At 45.2% G+C, this 20288-nt stretch overlaps 1 protein-coding gene across 25 annotated transcripts in view; it reads left to right on the top strand.

Moving 5' to 3' along the window:
* PTK2 (protein tyrosine kinase 2) overlaps positions 1–20288 on the top strand; it is a 201516-nt gene that overhangs the window by 80796 nt on the left and 100432 nt on the right. For all 25 annotated transcript variants that reach the window (XM_057429733.1, XM_057429734.1, XM_057429741.1 and 22 more), the window contains 2 exons: positions 4669–4895; positions 15256–15422. In XM_057429733.1, coding sequence (XP_057285716.1) covers positions 4701–4895; positions 15256–15422 — 362 coding nt within the window. In that variant the 5' untranslated portion in view covers positions 4669–4700. The remainder of the gene's footprint in view (positions 1–4668; positions 4896–15255; positions 15423–20288) is intronic.

Genomic DNA, 20288 nt, shown 5'->3' on the forward strand with positions numbered 1-20288 from the left:
CTCAGATCCCCAAATTATCCTTGTGGTCCTTCACTGGACCATCTCCATTATGTCCATGTCTTGTACTGGTGAGCGCAACACTGGGAACAGCGCTCCCAGTACCCTCACCAGTACTGAATAAAGGAAGGATCACCTCTCTCAACATGCTGTCAATACTCTGCCTGCATTGGTGAAAGAGCTGGTGGCTGCCTTTGCTGCGAGGACTCTTGGTTGGCTTGTTGTCCCTCAGGACATCCAGATGTTTCTCTGTGAAGGTGGTTTTCCAGGTTGGAACTGAATGATCTTTAAGGTCCCTTCCAACCCAAAGCATTCTATGACTTTGTGGTCAGTCTACTAAAGCAGCTTTGTTCATGGATGCATGTGTAACTTAAAGGCTTTTATTTCTATTTAATAGCATTACTATTTTAAGTCTTGTAGAATTATTACACCAGGACCGGAGAAGAAATGAGCTCTGAGTTTTTATTGTCTTTTTTATAAATTCTTACATTTTTAAGAGATTTTATAGATTCTTACAGGTTTTTATAGGTTTGAATTGAGATTTACTAAGTTATTTTGCAGAAATGTGCCCTTTAGCTCACAGATGTTGATGCCTTCAAGCCTGAGATGAGAAGTTGAGCAATATCATAAAAATGTTGTATCTATAAAGGACAAGGTGAAGTCATAGTGTGAGCGATTACAGCCTGGTTCCATGTGGCATGAGCTGGGGAAGGCTGTGGTGTTGGCCGTCTGCCCATGCTACTATGAGGAACAGTTCTGTTTAGGTTTTAATGCATTATCCAGCTGCTGATAGAGTCATGGAATGGTTTGGATTGGAAAGGACCTTAAAATTATTCAGTTCCAGCCCCCTGCCACAGGCAGGGACACCTTCCACTAGAGCATGGTGCTCCAAGCCCCTATGTCCAGCCTGGCCTTGAACACTGCCAGGGATGGGGCAGCCACAGCTTCTCTGGGCACCCTGTGCCAGCGCCTCAGCACCCTCACAGGGAAGGTGCTCTTTTAAACTGAGATCTGTAAGGGCAGGATTACAAATCAGGCTGGTTTGAATTTAGAAGAGCCCAAATAAGCATCTTAGCCGTGGAATCTTAACTTTCTTTGCATTGTAAAGCAACCTACATGTTGTAAACTGGTGTTTAACTCTCCTGGCTGGAGAGCAGCTCTGCTTTACAAAGCTTTGGCCTCAGGCAGAGTTTTACAGTCACATTATAAACTCAAACTCAGGGGCTGGTTTTAATGGGAATGTTAATAGGTCCGTAACCAGAGGGTAGAGCATGTGTTTCTGTACCTTGAGCAATGCGATTTATTGCTCTTTTGGTACCTCATAAAGCAAGCATTGGGGTTTTTAAAAGAAGTTGTAAGGAGCCCAATGATGACAAATCCTGCAGGAAAACTGCTCTTCTGATTTTGCATAGGGGTGGTTTCACCTTTAGAGACTACGTCCCATAAAACCTGGTGAAAACTGACAGTGCCCTGTACCCAGTACGGGCAGTATGATGTTTGATTCAACATGTTCCCCTCAATGCGATGAATAGCTAAATGATTTTAATCGTGTTTTGTTTGTCCATTGACATTCCACCACCTAAGAGCTCTTTTGCATGTAGAAACTGGTGTCTTCCACCACTTTTCCTGTTTGCTGCTCCCAAGGGATACAGATTGTCCATATTTAAGTCTGTGGTCAAACATCTAAATGCTCGTTTCGGTATTTTCCTGTGGCTTTTCTCCCTATTCTTCTTCTGCCAAGTAAAACCTGATGAATGTGTATGTTAAGTGGATGGAATACAGCCTGAATGCAGGCTTCCTTTTAGTTCTCCTTTACTAAAACAGATGCTTGGTTTGGTTTGTAGCAAATCTTCCTTGCTTAAGCTTGAACTAAAGCTTAGAATCGTAGAATAGTTAGGGTTGGAAAGGACCTTGAGATCATCCAGTTCCAACCCCCCTGCCATGGGCAGGGACACCTCACTAGACCATGTCACTCAAGGCTTTGTCTAGCCTGGCCTTGAACACCGCCAGGGACGGAGCATTCACAACTTCCCTGGGCAACCCATTCCAGTGCCTCACCACCCTCACAGTAAAGAACTTCTTCCTTAGATCCAATCTAAACTTCCCCTGTTTAAGTTTTAACCCGTTATCCCTTGTCCTATCACTACAGTCCCTAATGAAGAGTCCCTCCCCAGCATCCCTGTAGACCCCCTTCAGATACTGGAAGCTGCTCTGAGGTCTCCACGCAGCCTTCTCTTCTCCAGGCTGAACAGCCCCAACTTCTCAGCCTGTCTTCATACAGGAGGTGCTCCAGTCCCCTGCTCATCCTCGTGGCCTCCTCTGGACTTGTTCCAAGAGTTCCATGTCCTTTTTATGTTGAGCACACCAGAACTGCACACAATGTTCCAGGTGAAGTCTCACGAGAAGAGCTTAATGCTTTTACTCATGACTTTGAGCGTAGGTAGCTTGTTCTGAAGGAGGAAGAACATAAGGCGGAAGTGGCCCATGTCTAAGCCTGAAAATGCCGTTTCATCCCAGCAGTTGCACTATGGAAGGGCTCCATTGACGTGAATTTGTCCTGATGAATCTCTCTGCCCTGTGGCTATTTTAACCACACAGGAGTGGAGCCTGCAGTGAGGAGCATGTACGGTCATGTCTCCTCAGTATTACTTTGCTGCAGGGGGGATTCTTATACCTGCTTCAGCTTTCAAGTCAGGGTTTGTATGAAAACAGCTTGCAAGGCCTTTTGGTGAGGATAAGTCGAGAGTGATGTTGCTGAGGGATCTGTATCTGGTGGTGTAGGGTGGATGGGAGGAAGGGTTTTAAGGCGGGCCTAAGGTTGGCTTAAGACATGGGAAAGAGAACAGGAAAGCAAAGTGCAAAAGCTCTGATGGTTTCTTGTTTTCCAATAGAGGCAACAGGGATATGGAGCTAAGCCGGGGCTTGGGAAGTGGGGAAGTCCCTCAGGGGTCAGACACTGAGAGAATATTGGGGATAAAGGTCTGCTTGGCCTGTTCTCACCATCTTCCCTCAGGGCAGGACATCAGAGGCCTTTTGTCTGACCCAGTTACTGCCCATTTTAAGTTCTTTTGGTTCTGCTGGATGAATGCCGTTCAACCATTTCTTCAGGACACCCTGCTCAGATGGGCTCTTTGTTGCCTCTTTGTCCTGAAGGTCTGAGTTAGGTAAACTCTTTGTTTTAGACTACAGGTCCTGGTTTAGCCTCTAGCAAATGTTGTTTTCTGCAGCCTGAAGATTTCAAGCCTTGATATTGCTGGTGCTAGATTCCTGTTAGCTGAGCTCATGGTGTGGTTTGACATGACTGGTTGGGGAGACGTCTCCCCTCCTGCCCCTGACCACAGGCTCCTTCTGCTGCTCCTCCTCTGTGCTTCTCTTAACATCTATAGCAGCTTCAGGCAGCTGTGGTATAAAACTAAGCCAGTCCTAGAACCCAAATCACCTTCACTTTGTTCCTGATAGCTTCCTGAACCCCATTTTCATGGAGGATGGCATGTTGGTAGCTGCAGCTCTGTTGAAGCCGGCCATTACAGGAGCTCATCTGGAAGCATCAGCCTCTCTTCTGCCTCAAAGGAAAGTAAATGAAGGCTGAGGCTCCCAGCAGCAGTCCTGAAGCAGTCTCCCTCTCCTCCAGCCCCTTTCACAGGCCAGCTTTATAACCAGCAAGGCGTTCGGAGCACCGTGTGTGCCAAAAAGAGCAAGTTTAGTTTATTTTTAACATCTCCAGCATCTCCAACACTGCCTCCCCACTGTCTGCTCCCTGTGAGGAGGAGGAGGAGGGTACAGAATGCTCCATGCACTTGTCCAAGGCCTGGAGCAAAGCCCTGCAGTTCTTTGCTGTTTCCAGCCAGCAGACTGGAATGATGCTGACTCTGGCAGGCAAGGGAGGAGGTTTTGTTTGCTCTTTTTCTCTTGTATTGCATTCATTTCTCAGACACCATCTGCTTGTGGCTGACTAAGCTGCAGCAGTAGCCAAGAGGCAGTTTTCTCCTTTTTTTGTTAGAGATGCAAACTCATACCATGGTCCGTGCCTTTGCTACCAGACTGGAAATCATTTGGAAACTGGGCCAGTTGGTGGTAGAGCTTAGCCACTTACTCACTAATTGATGAGAGGATGGACACTGGTGGTGTTAATGGTTCCTCAGTGAATAATGAATCTATCTCTGGGTGGTTTTGAGTTCCCAAAATAGCACAAAACAAGTTGATGTGGCAGTGTCTTAACCTTAGACAGGAGAGCCTGGTGTTGCTGTGCAGCTTCTTAGTGCTCAGCCTCCAGTTTGGGCTGTCAGGGTTTCCTTATACTGATCTTTAGAGGCTTGTTCCAAGACCAGACTTGGTAGATTTTAAGGATGGGAACTCCTGTTAAAACTGGGGGTGCTGTTTGGTCTTGAAGGCTTTGGCAGGGGCCTGGTTAAATCATTGAGAAACTAAAGGAAGAAGTCTTGCTAAAGATACCACTTCTGTTAATGATTGTGGTGTTCAAATTCAGTTCTCTTGCTCTCGTATTATCTGGGTAGTTTTTATGTTTGTAGATGTATAACTTATTTTAGGAGTGCACTCCAAAAATCTCCTTTAAAAACGAGTCTGTATGGATTTCTGGTAGGTGCTTTGTATGAATCAGTGTAAGATCCAGGTATAACTACAATGAATCTCTTTCTTGTTTCCCTTTCCCAGAATATGACAGATACCTAGCATCTAGCAAAACCATGGCAGCGGCTTACCTTGATCCCAACTTGAATCATACACCAAGTTCAAGTGCAAAGACTCATCTCAGTACTGGGATGGAGCGTTCCCCAGGGTCCATGGAACGAGTCTTAAAGGTTTTCCACTACTTTGAAAACAACAGTGAACCGACAACGTGGGCCAGCATCATCCGGCACGGAGACGCTACTGATGTCCGAGTAAGTCTGCTTCGAGCATTCGCAAGCCATCTTTAGCTTAAGTGTTAACACCCAAGAAATGGCAGGTTAAAGCAAACAGGAGGTTTGCAGTTCATTTTAAAAGAGTCTTTACCTGTTGTAAGGGGTGAGTAAGTTCAGGGAAAGCTTCATGTGGTACCAGCTTTCCTTGAGAACAAATAAAACCTGATATATGATTGTGTATTATCTTAAATGAATACTCTTCCCATTTCTGCACAATAGAAACTTGGCAGTTACACCACTGGTTGTCAGTCTGGATAGCACTGCTGATATGTGTCAGTTGACTTTTAGCACTTCGTGCTTCCCAAAAGCTTGTGTGACCCCTTATGGCAGGAGTGAGAGCTGGAATGAAGGTGACACTTTTCGTATGAACTAAATAATTTAGCATATTTAAATGTAGGTTGTATGTATTTGCATGTTTAAAATGCTTAAATGTAATGTGTACATTACAAAATAGCCTTGCTTGAGCACTCATTCCCCCATGGTGTGGGGAAATGAAGCTGAGGAGTCCATTTTACCCTCAGTAAGTCCCTTTGTTCCCCTCTCTCCCCCCCCAGTCACCAGCTGCTTGTGTTTTTACCATGCTTGTCCTTCAGTTAGTTGGACAGAACTCAAAGCTGGGGGAGTTTTAAGAATAACTTTAAGTATCTGTAATCTGAGAGGTGTGTGGAGCTGTTATGTGTGCATGAAACCCAGTGGTTATTCTGAAGCATGAGTTCTTTCTAATGCTGAGGCCTTTGCTTACCATTTGCTACTCTTACTCCTTGAATTTTTGAGGTGTTGAGGTATTTAAGCTGAAATGAAGCTCACTTCATGTCAGATGCTTTTAAAGCTTCATGGTTTGGTTGGCTTTTAATGATTCTCCAAGAGCAGACTCTTGCATGGTGGTAGGTGGTATGGAGGGTTGTTTCCTTCTCTGAGGTTCTTACTGTAGGAGCAGGTTCCCATCTGTTCACTGCTGCCAACGTTTGTATTCTCTGCATGTACATTGAATTCCACAACAAAACCCTGGTTCCAATCTGCTGAAGGGAGCTGTTGGGGGTTAAGGAGCTCTGTTGTCTCCTGCCCATCATTTCCTTTGTGCAAGAGAAAACCAAGTAAAAAAGACTGAGGTTTTGAACGTTTTCTCTTCGTCCTGTTTATTTCCTAGCATGGCTGCATATGAAGACACCAAAGAAGCATTCCTCACAAGTAGATCTTGTGGCCCTGATCATAGACCTCTGAAATTCAAGGATTTTCACTGGTGATGATAAGAAAAGCTCTCTCTTGTCAGTTCAGTGAACTCAGATCTGTGTGTAGGAACTTGGCGAGCAAAGCTAAAACAACAAGAAACATTGTCATCAATAGCACACGCTTATTTTTATATAGAATAGGTTGGGTACCACTTGAAACATCTTCGCTCTCTGACTGAAGTATGATGGTTTGAGACACCTAATGTGGTTGATTCATTTCATGAAGTGTAGTCCTTTGTACAAGGGAAGAAAAAGTGTGTCTCAGTATGTTTTTAACCTTGCAAGCCTCTACTGTGAACGGATGTCTATGGATCCTCACATGGGACTTGAAATCCAGGTTGTCTTTCCAAAGAAGTGCATAGAAACTTGAAAAACAAAAGCCGAGATTACATCTGTGGTTCCTCCAGCTCAGAAATACCTGTGGTTATGGGCTTTAGGGATCCAAAACTTACACTCCCTGTAAGAAATTCAGTGCTGAGTTCAAGCTGCAGAGTTACAAATCCTTGTTCTAAGCAAAAACGTGCCATAGCTTTGTATAAAAGCAGGATCAAAAGAACAGGCAAGGAGCAGTTACTGGGGACTTAGCTTACTTTTTAGCTTTCTTATGTGCACATTAAATGAGATTGTTGTTTCTAAAAGTAATGGGGTTTTTGTATTGTTCTTTCCTGATAGAGAATGTAATGGGTTGCTTTTAAACTTTGTTATTTCAGTCAGTGTGGTTCTTTACTTTATTAAACCGGGATAGTGACTGTTGAACGTGCAGGTACTCCATAGTAAAGATCCAGCACTGAAGTATTACCATGTCCTGACATTTATTCTAGCAACAGTAAACCCGTGTTGGAGGAGAAGCCTACATTCCATTGGAATGACTGCTGTTCCAGCAAGCTGAATAATTTAAGGTTAAAATAACCTTTAAGGGGTTTTATGCCTTAGTTTTATCATCCCCCCTTCCTTTTGTGGAGGAGCTGGTCTGCAGTAGAACTACATAGAATTACAGACCAAGGAGGAGGCTGGTGCTGGGTTGGGCCTTTGGCTTGTTCCCAAGGAGCTGTGTAAGGATATTCAGAGGTGAATGTCTTTGAGACAGCTCTGCAGTGCAAAGGAAATGCAAGAAGGGTTTTCAGGGCTACTCCCTGGTTAGCACAGCTCCTCTGGGATGGCAGCCCAGGAACCCTTCCAGTGTCCAAAGGAAGTCAGACACTTGGTCTGGAATCTCCAGGGGAGCCAAGTCAAGGTGAAGCAGAGGACTTTGGGGAATGTACTGATACCATGGGGAAATAAGGGTGGGACTTTCTCCACTGAGCTGTGATTTCTGACATCTTCTGTTTCCAACGAAGTCGAGTTTGTCAATGGAAAGGATGTTTCTGAGAGTGAAAGATGAGAGGAAAGGCTGTTTTCTATGTCTTTTATGGCTTCCTTAGAGTGCATACCTTCTATACCTTAAGCTTTGATCATGCAGGGAAACCCTTTTCATTACAAAACTCGTGTTAAGCTCAGATGAGCAGGGCTTAGCTTTCTTTAAGCAGGTAGACTGAAGGTCTGATTTCATTGCTGTTTGACTTGAAATACCTTTAACCGAGACAACAGTGTGGCTGTACATGGGCCTTGCTTTGAGAACTTCTGGCTGTGGCCCTCTGCTTATCCGGGATGGATTTAGTCCCTCAGAGACAGCTGTTTCCTCAGAGGGATGAGTGTTTTCTGCAGTGGATTCAAGGGCAGCTTTTCAATTCTTGGAAATGCTTTCTTGGATTTCAAAGAGCTGGCATGCTTTCCGTACCCTTTTTTTCTCCTTGGCATTATACTGAAGACATGCTTCATTTCCAAGAGAAAAAGGGAAAATAAGGCTTTTATGAATGTGCAAACAGTGGTCTCCTACCACAAATGTGTATATAGATAGCCATGCATTTGCTGGAGGAAGAAAGGCTGTTTATCTTCCCTATTTATCTTGGCATGGCTTGTTTGGATGTGTTGTCTACGTGCATATTCACAGAGAGGGATTCGCAGCTTTGGGGCTGGAGAGGATGCAGGGCATGCTCTGCCCTGTTCGCAGCCTCAGGTGTGGCATGCAGGAGGGTGGGTGTTGCTGAGATGGAATGTCTTTGGTCTCCAGTGCACCCTGAAAGCAAACACTGCCACCACATCTGGATCAGCAGTTAGGAGTAAATCACCTCTGTGCTTTCAGGAGATGGGGTTGAAGCAGAGTTGGATATTCCATATCAAATATATTCTGTATTTGATAAATGAATGCAGTGCATTTAGATTGAGGGCTTAGAAAGGAGGCCCTGGAAACGTGAGCCCTTATAGGTGGCTTTAAGTGGAAGCTGCATTCCCACCCCAGAGGTGCCCAGCTTGCATCCATTACACCTTCTTTTAAACATCTAGTCCTTAGAGCTTATTCTTGAGTAGTAGTTGGGAGAAGTAAAGATGACATTATTTATGTGGAAATAACAACCAGACTTCTCAAAGTAGGCTATTACCAGACGTGTGTCATACCTTGAATCACACACAGGTTGATTTTCTTCCAGTTCTGTCTAAAACATGAACAGATAGAGATGGCATTAAAACTTCAGCTGCCAGCTTTGTCCTTACCTCTGGAGTTGGAGAGAAGCATGGTCAGAACCCTTTCACACATAAAATGCAGTGTCCAGTGCCCTCTTAACCTGTTCATCATTCAGATGTCTTTTCCCCCCTTTCTCTGCAGTAGCACCCTGACATGGTGGCTTCTTGAATGCTGACAGAATAAGCTCAAAAAGCAGAAGGAAAAAAAGAACATCCTTAGCTAAGGATATATCTCATTTAAATTTGAAGTCAAGGGGCATGACTTGCCTGTGTCCCATCTCGGCATCATGGGCAAAGACCAGAGCAGTTTCATCAGTTTCCCTACTCATCTGCAGAGTCTTATTTTTCATAGGTAGAAGGCATGGATGTGGGATTGGAAGACTGTGCATTCCAAACTGGAACTTCGTGGGAGGAGAAGGAATTATGAGGGAGAGAACTCTTCCCTGTGAGGGTACTGAGGCGCTGGCACAGGGTGCCCAGAGAAGCTGTGGCTGCCCCATCCCTGGCAGTGTTCAAGGCCAGGTTGGACACAGGGGCTTGGAGCACCTTGAATCCTGAATGCGCTTCAGCCCTTCTCATGGAATTCCAACTGATTCTGTGCGAAGGCCTGAATCATATTCAGCCAAGACGTCACTAAAGCAGTTTATTGAGCTGCATTACTGTGTTAGGATTTGTTGTTCTTTCCTGTTTGCCTCTCTTCAAGCCCCATCATGTTGCTGTACTTTTATCCAGCAATACAGGAGACCTCAGTATTTGGAGATCCAGTTTGCAGTGGAGGAATGGAAACAGACTCCACAGTTCAAATGATGCCCTATTAGACAAGCTGTCTTCTGGCACCCATGCCAGCTTCCTTCTTGCTGTTTGTTTGCTCATGCTGTGACCTTAGCTGTACTGGCATAGGTGGTGTGACTGTTTGGCAACCTCAGTCCAACGTAAAATGAATGATTGTCTTAGCGTTGCTCTTAATCCAGATCAGTTCTGCATTCTTGTTACCTGCATCCTCTTGCAGACTGACACAGTTGAGAACACTGCAGGAAGAAAGGAAATAACCTGTTCCTGCTGGCACTGCAGTGCTGCTGAGGGAATAAGGTATTAAAGCCTGATTTGTGAGCATCCCTCAGCATCCACTGCAGCATTCCTGCTTTCCAAACATTGCTCGAGAAGGACATTGCCTGTCTTGACAAAGGGCAAGAGGTTTGTCAGCCTGACCTCAGTCACTGAGAGCACTGACTGTGTTGTTATTAAATACGTGCCTCCCTTCTGAGAACTTCTGAGTACCAAGAACTCAAACCTATGGACCTGCAACTGTAATCAGTATCAAGCCAGAAGGTATATGGTCTTGTGATAATCTAATTCTAACTGACAAAAACCACCTTTGGTCTTTAGAATGCTTGTGCAAAATACTCTTGATATCCTCGGATGAGACACACATCTGAAATAACGTAGCACCTGGATCTGTGGATGGCTTCAAGTCAACAGCACATCCTCCATTAGCGTTTAACCATGCAAGTGCTGGATCCAGGGGAGCTCTCAGACTTTGCAAGGATAGGGGACTTTTTACAAGGGAATGTAGTGACAGGGCAAGGGGAAATGGCATTAAGCTGAAAGGGGGCAGATTTAGATTAGATCTTTGGCAGAAGCTCTGACCTGTGAGGGTGCTGAGGTGCTGGCACAGGGTGCCCAGAGAAGCTGTGGCTGCCCCATCCCTGGCAGTGCTCAAGGCCAGGTTGGACACAGGGGCTTGGAGCAAGCTGCTCTAGTGGAAGGTGTCCCTGCCTGTGGCAGGGGTTGGAACTGGATGAGCTTTAAGGTCCCTTCCAGCTCAAACCATTCTGGGATTCTATCAATTTCTAGTGGGTTCTTGATGTAAAGCTTCTGAAATTGTCAGCATTTAAAGTACTGTTATTTGGGAAGTGTGCAGTAGGATCACAAAAGTGCTGATTCACCTGAGAAGGCTGGAATGCTGCTCCAGCTCTGCTCCACCAGTGCTCTCAGTGTGTGCTTGGAGGTTCCCTGTGGAATTACGAGTGAGTGTGGAGAGGTGCTTTGGGTGACAGATCTGTGTATGGCTTAAGCGACAGAGACACTGAGGCACTTCTGTGGATGTGTTGCTTGAGTTGATGGTGTTGCATGGTGACAAAATCCCAGGCACCAGAATAAGGTGTTTTCAGGCTATAGTTTCAATACATACTTGTTGTGGGGCTTCAGTGGCAGAGTTCTTGTTCAGCTGGATCCGTTCCCCAGTCTTGTTTATTGTATGAGTGTCCTGGGTTCAGCAGTAGCAGTCATTTTTCTCCTTCTTGGTAGCTGGTGCAGTGCTGTGGTTTTGACTTTCAGGCTGGGAACAGCGCTGATAACACCGATGTTTTTAGTTGCTGCTCAGTAATGTTTACCTTGACCAAGGACTTTGTAAGCCTCATGCTCTGCCAGGGAGGAGGAGAAGCCGGGAGGAAGCAAAGACAGGACACCTGACCCAAACTGACCAAAGAGGTATTCCATACCACAGCACGTCATGCCCACTGTATAAACTGGGGGCAGTTACTCGGAAGGGCTAGATCAACGTGCACAAATGTGTTCGCTGGATCAGTGCAGGAGAGAGGAAGTAGCACAAGAATGAGAAGAGGAGGGATGTGGGCCTTTCTCTTTGAATGTCAGACATGGGCTCATCAGATGACAACCTGCCCTTTAGTGCTGTGAGGGGATGCTAGAGCTTTCCTTCATGGAAATTGTAAATCCATTTGCATCAGAGCTTTATAGTTTACTTGTGTCCAGCTTTTCATTTAAGCTCCCCATATAATAACACCCAGGATTATATACTTGATATATAAATAGCATTTGCCATATTTGAAGTGCTTGACAAACTTCAACACAGCGTCTTGTGTCAGAAGTGCTACTTAGAGACTTTTCCTAGTGCAAGACACTTTCTCCTTCCTACTAAATAGGGAAATGAGGTTTACAGTCACACTGGGATTATATATTCCAACTTCAGTTCACTCACTGTAGCACATCAGCTTTGTTAATTTACAAGCAAGCAGTTCATTTCCCCTCAGTTACAGAAGCACAAGGTATTGCTGATACATGCAGGAAGAGCACAGGGGATCTGGTGCCTTTCGGCCTTTCTCTTGTCTTGATTTGTCAGCAGCCTCCTGAACAAACTGTGCTGGAAATTCTATTTTGGGGCACATTCTGCTAATTGAGGACAAATATTAATCTGGTTTTAAAATGAGCTGTGTTGAATATATGTGGGTTCTTCAGACAAATGGGGAGGAATGAGCGCTAACCAGGTTTCTAGCTATTGAAAAGCTTTATGGGGATTAAAGGGAGGGAAAGGGGACCCATCACTTCCCTATTAGTGATAGAACTTCCTCTGAGGACTTCCCATTCTCTTCTGCTCAGCTGTACAGCCTATTTTATGGTCAGGATGTACATGTTAGCTCTGGAAACCTAATGAAAGTTAATGTGATTACAGGCAACAGCCCTCAATGGGCAGATCGTGGTGCGACTTCCTTACAGTTGGAGGGTGTTTATGACAACAGAGACATGAAAACTCCTCATGGAAACTGATATTCGTGTGGGTATCTTGCATATGTCCAAAGTGAAATCTGGAGGAGGCTTCTGCTGGAGTCAAGTTTGTAATCCAGGTTGAAACTTTGGTGTTCCTTACCTGCTTTTCCCCTGCTCAAGAGTGCATCTGAGGAGCTTCCTGAGCTACAGGGCTGGTTGTAGTGGGGTCTGCAGAGACTGCAGGTTTCTTTAGCTGTGCTTCCAGTTAAAGGATCATCATGGCACGTCCCGGCAGGATCTTAGTCACTGTTGTGCAGTGGTTAAGCAGTTCAGCTGGCTGCAGACGGCTGATTAAGCATTCTGATCACTACCCCAAGGAACATCAGGCATGCTTCTGGCAGGGCTCCTCATGTTGTGGCCATGAAAGACAAGAGAAGCTGTCAGCCATCCTGGAGGGATGGCAGTGGTTTTGTTTGATGCTCTGCTTGCTCTGTGGAGCCTGTCCAAAACACGAGGAGACTCAATGTGTTGTTTACCACCCCATTGGAGTTACTGACCTGATTGTGGCTGTGGTGCCAGTGCAGGTCTTGGACATTAATCCTGTGCTGTTTGGGAATAGCCGCCAGATAAACCCTGTCCCGCTGCATGGGAACTGTTTATAAGCTGCACTTCCTCTGCTGTGAGTTCCTGTTGCTGAAGGAACCCACTGGTGTGGTGCTGGTTGATGCTGATAGAAGGTGTGGCTTCAAATCTTCTAACACCCAAATTCTCTGGTTTGTTAATTAAAAGGAAATAAGTGGATAGATGTTTCACTTGAGAGGCTTCCCCTGCAGAGCAGCTGTTCTGAGTGTGTTAATCTCCACACTGGCTTATTCCATCAGGTTTAGGTTCTGGCTGTGGTTTGTTGCTATCTGGAATCAGCTCTTAAATGAAAATGAAGAGAAGCCCCTTAGGGTGTTTGTTCCGCAGAAGGGCTCTGGGGAGACCTTACAGAAGCTCCAGTGCCTCAAGGGGCTACAAGAAACCAGGAGAGGGGCTTTGGACAAGGGCCTGTAGGGACAGGACAAGAGGAATGGCTTTAACCTGCCAGAGGGGAGACTGAGATGAGCTCTTAGGCAGAAGCTCTTCCCTGTGAGGGTGCTGAGGCGCTGGCACAGGGTGCCCAGAGAAGCTGTGGCTGCCCCATCCCTGGCAGTGTTCAAGGCCAGGTTGGACACAGGGGCTTGGAGCAAGCTGCTCTAGTGGAAGGTGTCCCTGCCCGTGGCAGGGGGTTGGAACTGGATGAGCTTTAAGGTCCCTTCCAACCTAATCCATGCTATCCTAAGTCTCCCTGCCACATGCCAGACATAGTCTTCCACATGCATCCTGTGTGCTTTGCTGTTTGTGTCCATCTTCCAAGTTTGGGCTCGCCGTCGCTTGGCAGTGGATGTCCAGCTTCTGGACACGAATGAAGACAAAGGGTGCTGGGAGACACAGTGGTACCCACAAAAATGATGCTTCTGAGGATGCTCAGGCCACTGCTGTTGGAGGCAGGGTGCTGGGCTTGATGGAACCTCTTTGGATTCAGACTCTGTGAACTTACTGAACACAGGTTGTGCTCCCTTCTGGAGAATCTTTATTGTTTCTGTACATTTCACTGTGTTGCTACTGCAAGATTATTTAAAGATTGCAGTTGGAGAAGACGTGTGAGCTGATCTAACAGCTCGCTCTCGCCTCACCAGAAGCACGATTCCCCTCCTACATGTGTCATCTTCCCCCTCTAGTCAGATTTAGTGCTTCCTTCGTCTCTTTTGCGGTTTTCTGCTTGCTTTCTTTGCAGAATTGGGGTCTGTAACAATTCCTTTGGGATATGAAATCATGAACTTGGGGAAACAGTTTCATGCTGTAAAAAAACCTTTTGCCTCGCTCACTCCGGGAGCCCGAATCTGGCTCCTTTAGTACTTACACTGGCACGATGTTGATGTGGCCTGAAATTCAGTGCAAGAATCATCAGCTCGTGCATCTGTGTGTATATGTGTGCTTGTGTATTATATGTATGCTTATACACAGAATCAACTCAGTTGGAAAAGACCCCTAAGGTCATCAAGTCCAACCTTACACACTCCCACATGAGCTCTTTCAGGCCATTACAGGGTCGGAAGCAAAGGACTCTGAACTCCTGAAGGAAGCAGTGTCTGGGAGCAGTGATAGCCCATGCTCCTGCTGAGCTCTGAACTGTGCAGTGATGGGGATGTGCTGCCTTGCAGAGACAAGCCTTGTCTCCTTGGGGTTGTAGGCAGCCGCTCTGATCGCCTGCTGGCTTTCTAATGTGGCTAAGAGGAGGACAGCCTGGCAGGCTGCACCTTGCTAATCCACGATCCAGTAACTCATCTCAATTTTAGTTACTGCGTGTTGGAGCTTTCTGACACGGATGGGAAACAGCAAAGTGTTGTCATTCGTTCTAAAGGTTCCTTTCTTGAGCAGAGAGCCTCAAACACTGAGATTTATCACAGAGCAAACAAGTGGGACATTGGTTTTGTTTGAGAATCTGCCCAAATAATTGTTGCTTGCCTCCTTTTATAAGGGATCTGTGCTGAGTCTCGGGAGAAAATGAGATGGGGGATGAGGAGGAAGGAAACCAAGGGGCTGTGATGTGACTGACCAAATCCTGCTGCTGGGGCATTAAATAGGATGAAAGTCTGAGATGATTTTCCATTTGTAGATAGGGAATTCCTAAAAGGGCTGGATGTGGGGTTTTTTGAACAAATACATCTTGCTTTCTTCCTCAAATGTACTTTTATATATTGGCTTTTATATTATTCTATTTTACATAGAGGAAAAAGCAGCTTAATTCTCTGAAGATGAATGGAAATGTGTTTACTGCTGCTTTGTGGAGCCATGCTGGGAAAACGTCGGAGCTTGTAAATGCTTGTCTGAAATAGCAGCTTACAGTGGCACATGTTTGGTGTTCTTACTCAGGCTGCTACCTGATTTATTGCTTAGTGTTTTGTAGGAGTTATTCCATGGTAATATTTCACATGGTAAAAGTGTGTGTTTCTCTGTTTTAGGGCATAATTCAGAAGATCGTGGACAGTCAAAAAGTGAAAAATGTGGGCTGCTATGGGCTACGGCTCAGTCACCTGCAGTCTGAGGAGGTTCACTGGCTACACTTGGACATGGGGGTATCCAATGTGAGAGAGAAGTTTGAACTAGCCCACCCTTCAGAGGAATGGAAGTAAGGCTACAAATCTGTTCAGTGTCAAAACGGAGTCATTGAAGTCTTTTTCCTTGTAATAAAACTCTAATTGCTTCACAAAGAAAAATCTACTTGTGGTGGAAGGGGGGGGGGGAGAAAACCAAGAAAACCACCAAACTTATCACAAAGGTGTAAGTGGTGATGGGATTCTTTTAAAGGGTTTTTGTTGTTGAAAGGAGCTTCCTGCAAACTGAAGAGAACAGATAAGGGTAACTTGGGATTTAGAGGAGGCATAATGTAGGAACAGAAATCATAGAATGGTTTGGGTTGGAAAGGAGCTTAAGATCATCCAGTTCCAACTGCCTGCCATGGGCAGGGACACCTCACACTAAACCATGTCACCCAAGGCTCTGTCTCACCTGGCCTTGAACACTGCCAGGGATGGGGCAGCCACAGCTTCTCTGTGCCAGCGCCTCACTGCCCTCACAATAAGGAACTTCTTCCTTGTATCTAACTGAATTGTTTCAGTTTGAACCCATCACCCCTTGTCCTATCACTGCAGTCCCTGATGAAAAGTCTCTTCCCAGCATCCTTGTAGCCCCCTTCAGACACTGGAAGCTGCTCTGAGGTCCCCAAGCAGCCTTCTGAGTCATCTTCATGTTGCACATTCTCTTCTGTCCATGCTACATTTTATTGGTTGTGGGATGTGCATCAGTATTTTCCCTTCTGTATCTCACAAGAAATTTTTCATCAATAATCCAGTAAATTAGAGAATCCAGGAATCCTTTCCATGATAGTAGTGCTGCATGTAAGGTATAAATAATTTATGCTGTGGACATTTGTTCCATAGTGTACAAGTGTCAGTTCCATTTATATGTGCCATTGCAACTTGCATTATACACATTACAGAACCAAGTTAAATCAGTTTTACAAGCAGAGTTTGCTATTGTTTTGAAGTTTGTGCAAAGGAATTGTATAAATACTCAGGAAAGAGCTATGATAAGCTGTAAATTATTCAGTACCTTTCCAGGGTGTCATTTAATGTTTTATCACATGTACGCAGCCTGACATACCTTTTAAACCCATAGAGATTTGCTGTGCGTAATCAAAACACCGCTGTCATATTTGTAATACCATAACACAGAGTGTTTAAGATCATATGACAGTCCTTGTAAAAATATTTAGATTAGTAAAGGGGGCGAAGTCTTGGAATGGTTCTTACATTAAAAGCTTCCTATAGTTTTAATAAAGCAGTAACTGCCTCTTATGTGATTTGTTTGGGGGTTTTTTAGTCATCTAAATTCAAAGGGCTGTGTATTCACAGTGTTCAGAACTCAGATCTCAGCCCTTCTCCTGCACTCATCCAGGTACTGGAAGTTACACTGATTGTCAGTAGGTTGTACGTAAAAAGCTACCAGAGTAAAATCAATCTCCTCTTCATAGGCAGCTTTTGTTTGATGCTGTACAGTTTATAAACTGCCAAGGATGAGCTAGCAAAGGGGAGATACAGGGATATGACTCTGCTTCAGATCACATGGCTGTAGTTAGAGTTTAGGAAGGTTAAATAACAGTGAACAGGTCACCCAGAGAAGCTGTGGCTGCCCCATCCCTGGCAGTGTTCAAGGCCAGGCTGGACACAGGGGCTTGGAGCAAGCTGCTCTAGTGGAAAGTGTCCCTGCCCGTGGCAGGGGATTAGAACTGGATGAGCTTTATGGTCCCTTCCAACCCAAACCAGTCTGGGGTTCTATGACTTGAGGGCAAGGTCACCCCAAATTCTGTCACTTCACTTCCTATGGCAAACAGTTCAGTTTGAGGAGCACTTGGGATTCAGCTTTGCCAGTGGTAACCTCAGTTACATTGCAAAAGATGAACAGGAAATCACTGCTTATGGGAAGTCTTTTTTCCCCCATCCTCACATTTGCTTTTACATAGCACTCTGACCTTCTTGCTGTAAAAAGACCTGTATTTTGCAGGAGATAGCAAAGGGCTGAACTATCTTCTGGTGCTTTTTTGTTTGTTTTAAATCACAATCTGTACTACTAATATTACCTTTTCCTACCAAGAAGAAAGATTGGCACTAAAGGTCAGACAGAAACCTTTCATTGACTGTGCCTGCCTTCACTGTACATTTACTTCAGGGATGTTTGTGCTTCTTAACTGGATTAAACCCAATATCCTTCTTCCATTTTATTTTGTTCTCTGGCAATGAAGATAATTCCATCCAACATCAGAACATTCCAAATGCATCTAAATCGTGGTGGAAAAATGCTCAGAGTTACGGTTATTGGAACCTCTTGGTTTGACCAGGAAATAAGTGTTCTGGAGTCTGCTGTGGTTTGTGTCATGTTGGGTAATGCTGTCTCACTTCTTTGAGTTAAGCAGGATTTAGCACTCCAGAAGAATTCGAGTGTAATTCCATGCAATTGCTTTAGAATAACCATAGTCTTCCCAATGCCATCTGAGGGTGTCACTCATCACTGAAGTCCAGCAACAGTGCTGCTGTTGGGTTCTCTTGTGATAGAATAAACTTGTAAATGTTCCTTAAGCATTTGCCTGTAGTGATACCTGTGCATGTGAGGTGATCCCAGATGACAAGTGAAATGCAAACAAAATCCCAGGGCTTTCTTAATTTCATTTTAAATTTCATTTAAGGCAATAAACGGAGTGGATTTGTTTGCTTCAGGTTTCCTCTTTGTGTTTATGCTTGCAAGGCAAGTGTTAAACTCACTTCCTGATGAAAAGCTTCCTCTTATAGTAGTATTAATAGTTTTAATGATTGGATGCTTTCAAGGGCATTGGGGGGGGGGGAACGGGAAAGAGCCTTCATCCCTTCATCTTCACCTCTGTACTGTTAGGTGAACCAGGGGTAGCAGGATGTGGGACTCTTAAATCTGAAATAGCATCAACTCTCATCATTTTTTATAGTACAGAGCCTTAAACAGCAGTCACAGGTGTCTCTAAAGATGATGTGTGCCCCAGCACCATTCTGTTTGCTGGTCGTCTTTGTCCCATGGAAATCCCAAGATGTTCAAGTAACACGTTGTATGTGTTAGAGCTCTCTGTGTTCCCCAAGGGGTAGACACTGTCTGTTAGCTTTGTAGACAGTGCAGGTCCTTGTAACCAGGTGACATTCATGCTTTGGCTCTAACAGGTAGCAGGTGTCCCGTCCCAGTCCTTAGCAGTCCCCTACTATAAGTTTCAATAGCTGCAATACAAATGCCTTGGCACTGGCACAAAGCCCAGACCACCTGCAGAATGATTCAGTGAGTTAAGCTGATCTTACAGCTCTGTACCTCTTTTCCTCCACAGTGTGACTTCTCCCCTCTTTTGCTTCCAGTTATGCAGTCCTTTTCTTCTTTGAGCCTTAATGCTCATCTAATCCTTCAGCAAGCTGATTCAGTTCATTACACTCACACAAGGCTCTTCCTTTGTCTGCCCTTTTTGTTCCCATTTTCTCCTTTCTCATTACTTAACTGTTGATGTGAACTGAATCGGAACCTGCTGGAAGCGACCTGTGTGCTTGGGACTGGTGAGATAATTTCTTTCAGTGCCTTTCAGAAGGTTGTTGTGTGGATGGAGCTCCTCTGGGGGATGTGCAGCAGGTTGAGTGAGCCTTTGTGGGTGATGGTCAGAGGAGAGGCTACTTGGTATAGGTGGGAGATGAAGAACCTGTAACCAGGGTAAGCAAGTGGACCAAGTGTTCTTTAAGCAATCCAAGGAAGTCTCCAGATCAGTGATTCCAGGTCTTACTGGGCTTTAATGACCCTGACACTGGAAAGGAAGCACAAGAGGATGCATGCTCCAGCATGTTCCTGGGTCTCTTGGAACAGTTCTTTGCATAGGTGCAAGGATGGTCTACAAAGTGATGCTCTCCTGAATCCAGTTCTTGCAGTGTGAGCCTGGGCTGTAGTGACCAAGAAATAGTGGGGTGCCAGCTCCAGAGGGAATGAAAAGGGACTGTGTCATGGTGTAACTGCAGCAGAGTACAGATCCCAGGTCTCCAGAGGACTTTCAGTGGGAATCCTGTAGGCAGCATCTCTCAATAGTTGGATAATCCTTCTGGCTTTAACAACTAAGTGTGTGTCTGACTGCTTATGTGGTCTGGTGCAGACGCAGAGCAGTAAGTAGAATAGTAGTCTTCCAGTCATAGTTCTCTCAACCGTAGGGGATCATCAGCTGGGATACTTGCTCAGAAGGCAGACCTGGTCTGTGAGAAAGGGACTCGTCGATCCTCATCACTTGCCTGCATTTCAAAGACGGGATTTAGAGGAAATTAAAATCAAGCCCATCCTTGAGTTGACCTTTGGAAGTCAGCTTCTTCATTCCCATAGGCATAGGCAAAGCTCAGGTTATTAATGGGTAATGAAGGTCACTCTCAGTGACTCTCAGCCAACAGCCAAACTGCTTGGCCCTACCTTGTTTCTCAGGAGATCCTGTTGCAGAAAGCAGTGCTTCTTATTATGGCTCCTCAGTTAAGAAGACAAGTCCCTGTAAAGGAGGAAGAGTGCTTTTCCCATGTTTTCTTTATTCCCAAGAGAAAAGGCAGTTGACATCCTAGGATCATAGAATCATTTAGGTTGGAAAAGATCCTTAAGAGCAAGTCCCACTGTTAACCCAGCACTGCCAAGTCCACCACTAAACCATGTCTGTCCCTCAGCATCACATCTGCACCTCTTAAATATCTCCAGGGAGGGTGACTCCACCACTGGCCTGGGCAGCCTGTTCCAATGCTGGACAGCCCTTCTGGGGAAGAAGATTTTCCTAACATCCAATCTAAACCTCCCCTGGTGCAGCTTGAGGCCCTTTCCTCTTGTCCTATTGCTTGTTACTTGGGAGAAGAGACCAACCGCCCTCTCTCCATCCTCTCAGGCAGTTGTAGAGAGCAATAAGGTTCCCCCTGAGCCT

This window comes from Pezoporus wallicus, unplaced genomic scaffold (genome assembly GCF_028554395.1).
Source record: "Pezoporus wallicus isolate ANWC-B61680 ecotype Strahan unplaced genomic scaffold, APGP_CSIRO_Pwel_v1 contig_7545, whole genome shotgun sequence".
In the NCBI taxonomy this organism is placed as follows: domain Eukaryota; kingdom Metazoa; phylum Chordata; class Aves; order Psittaciformes; family Psittacidae; genus Pezoporus; species Pezoporus wallicus.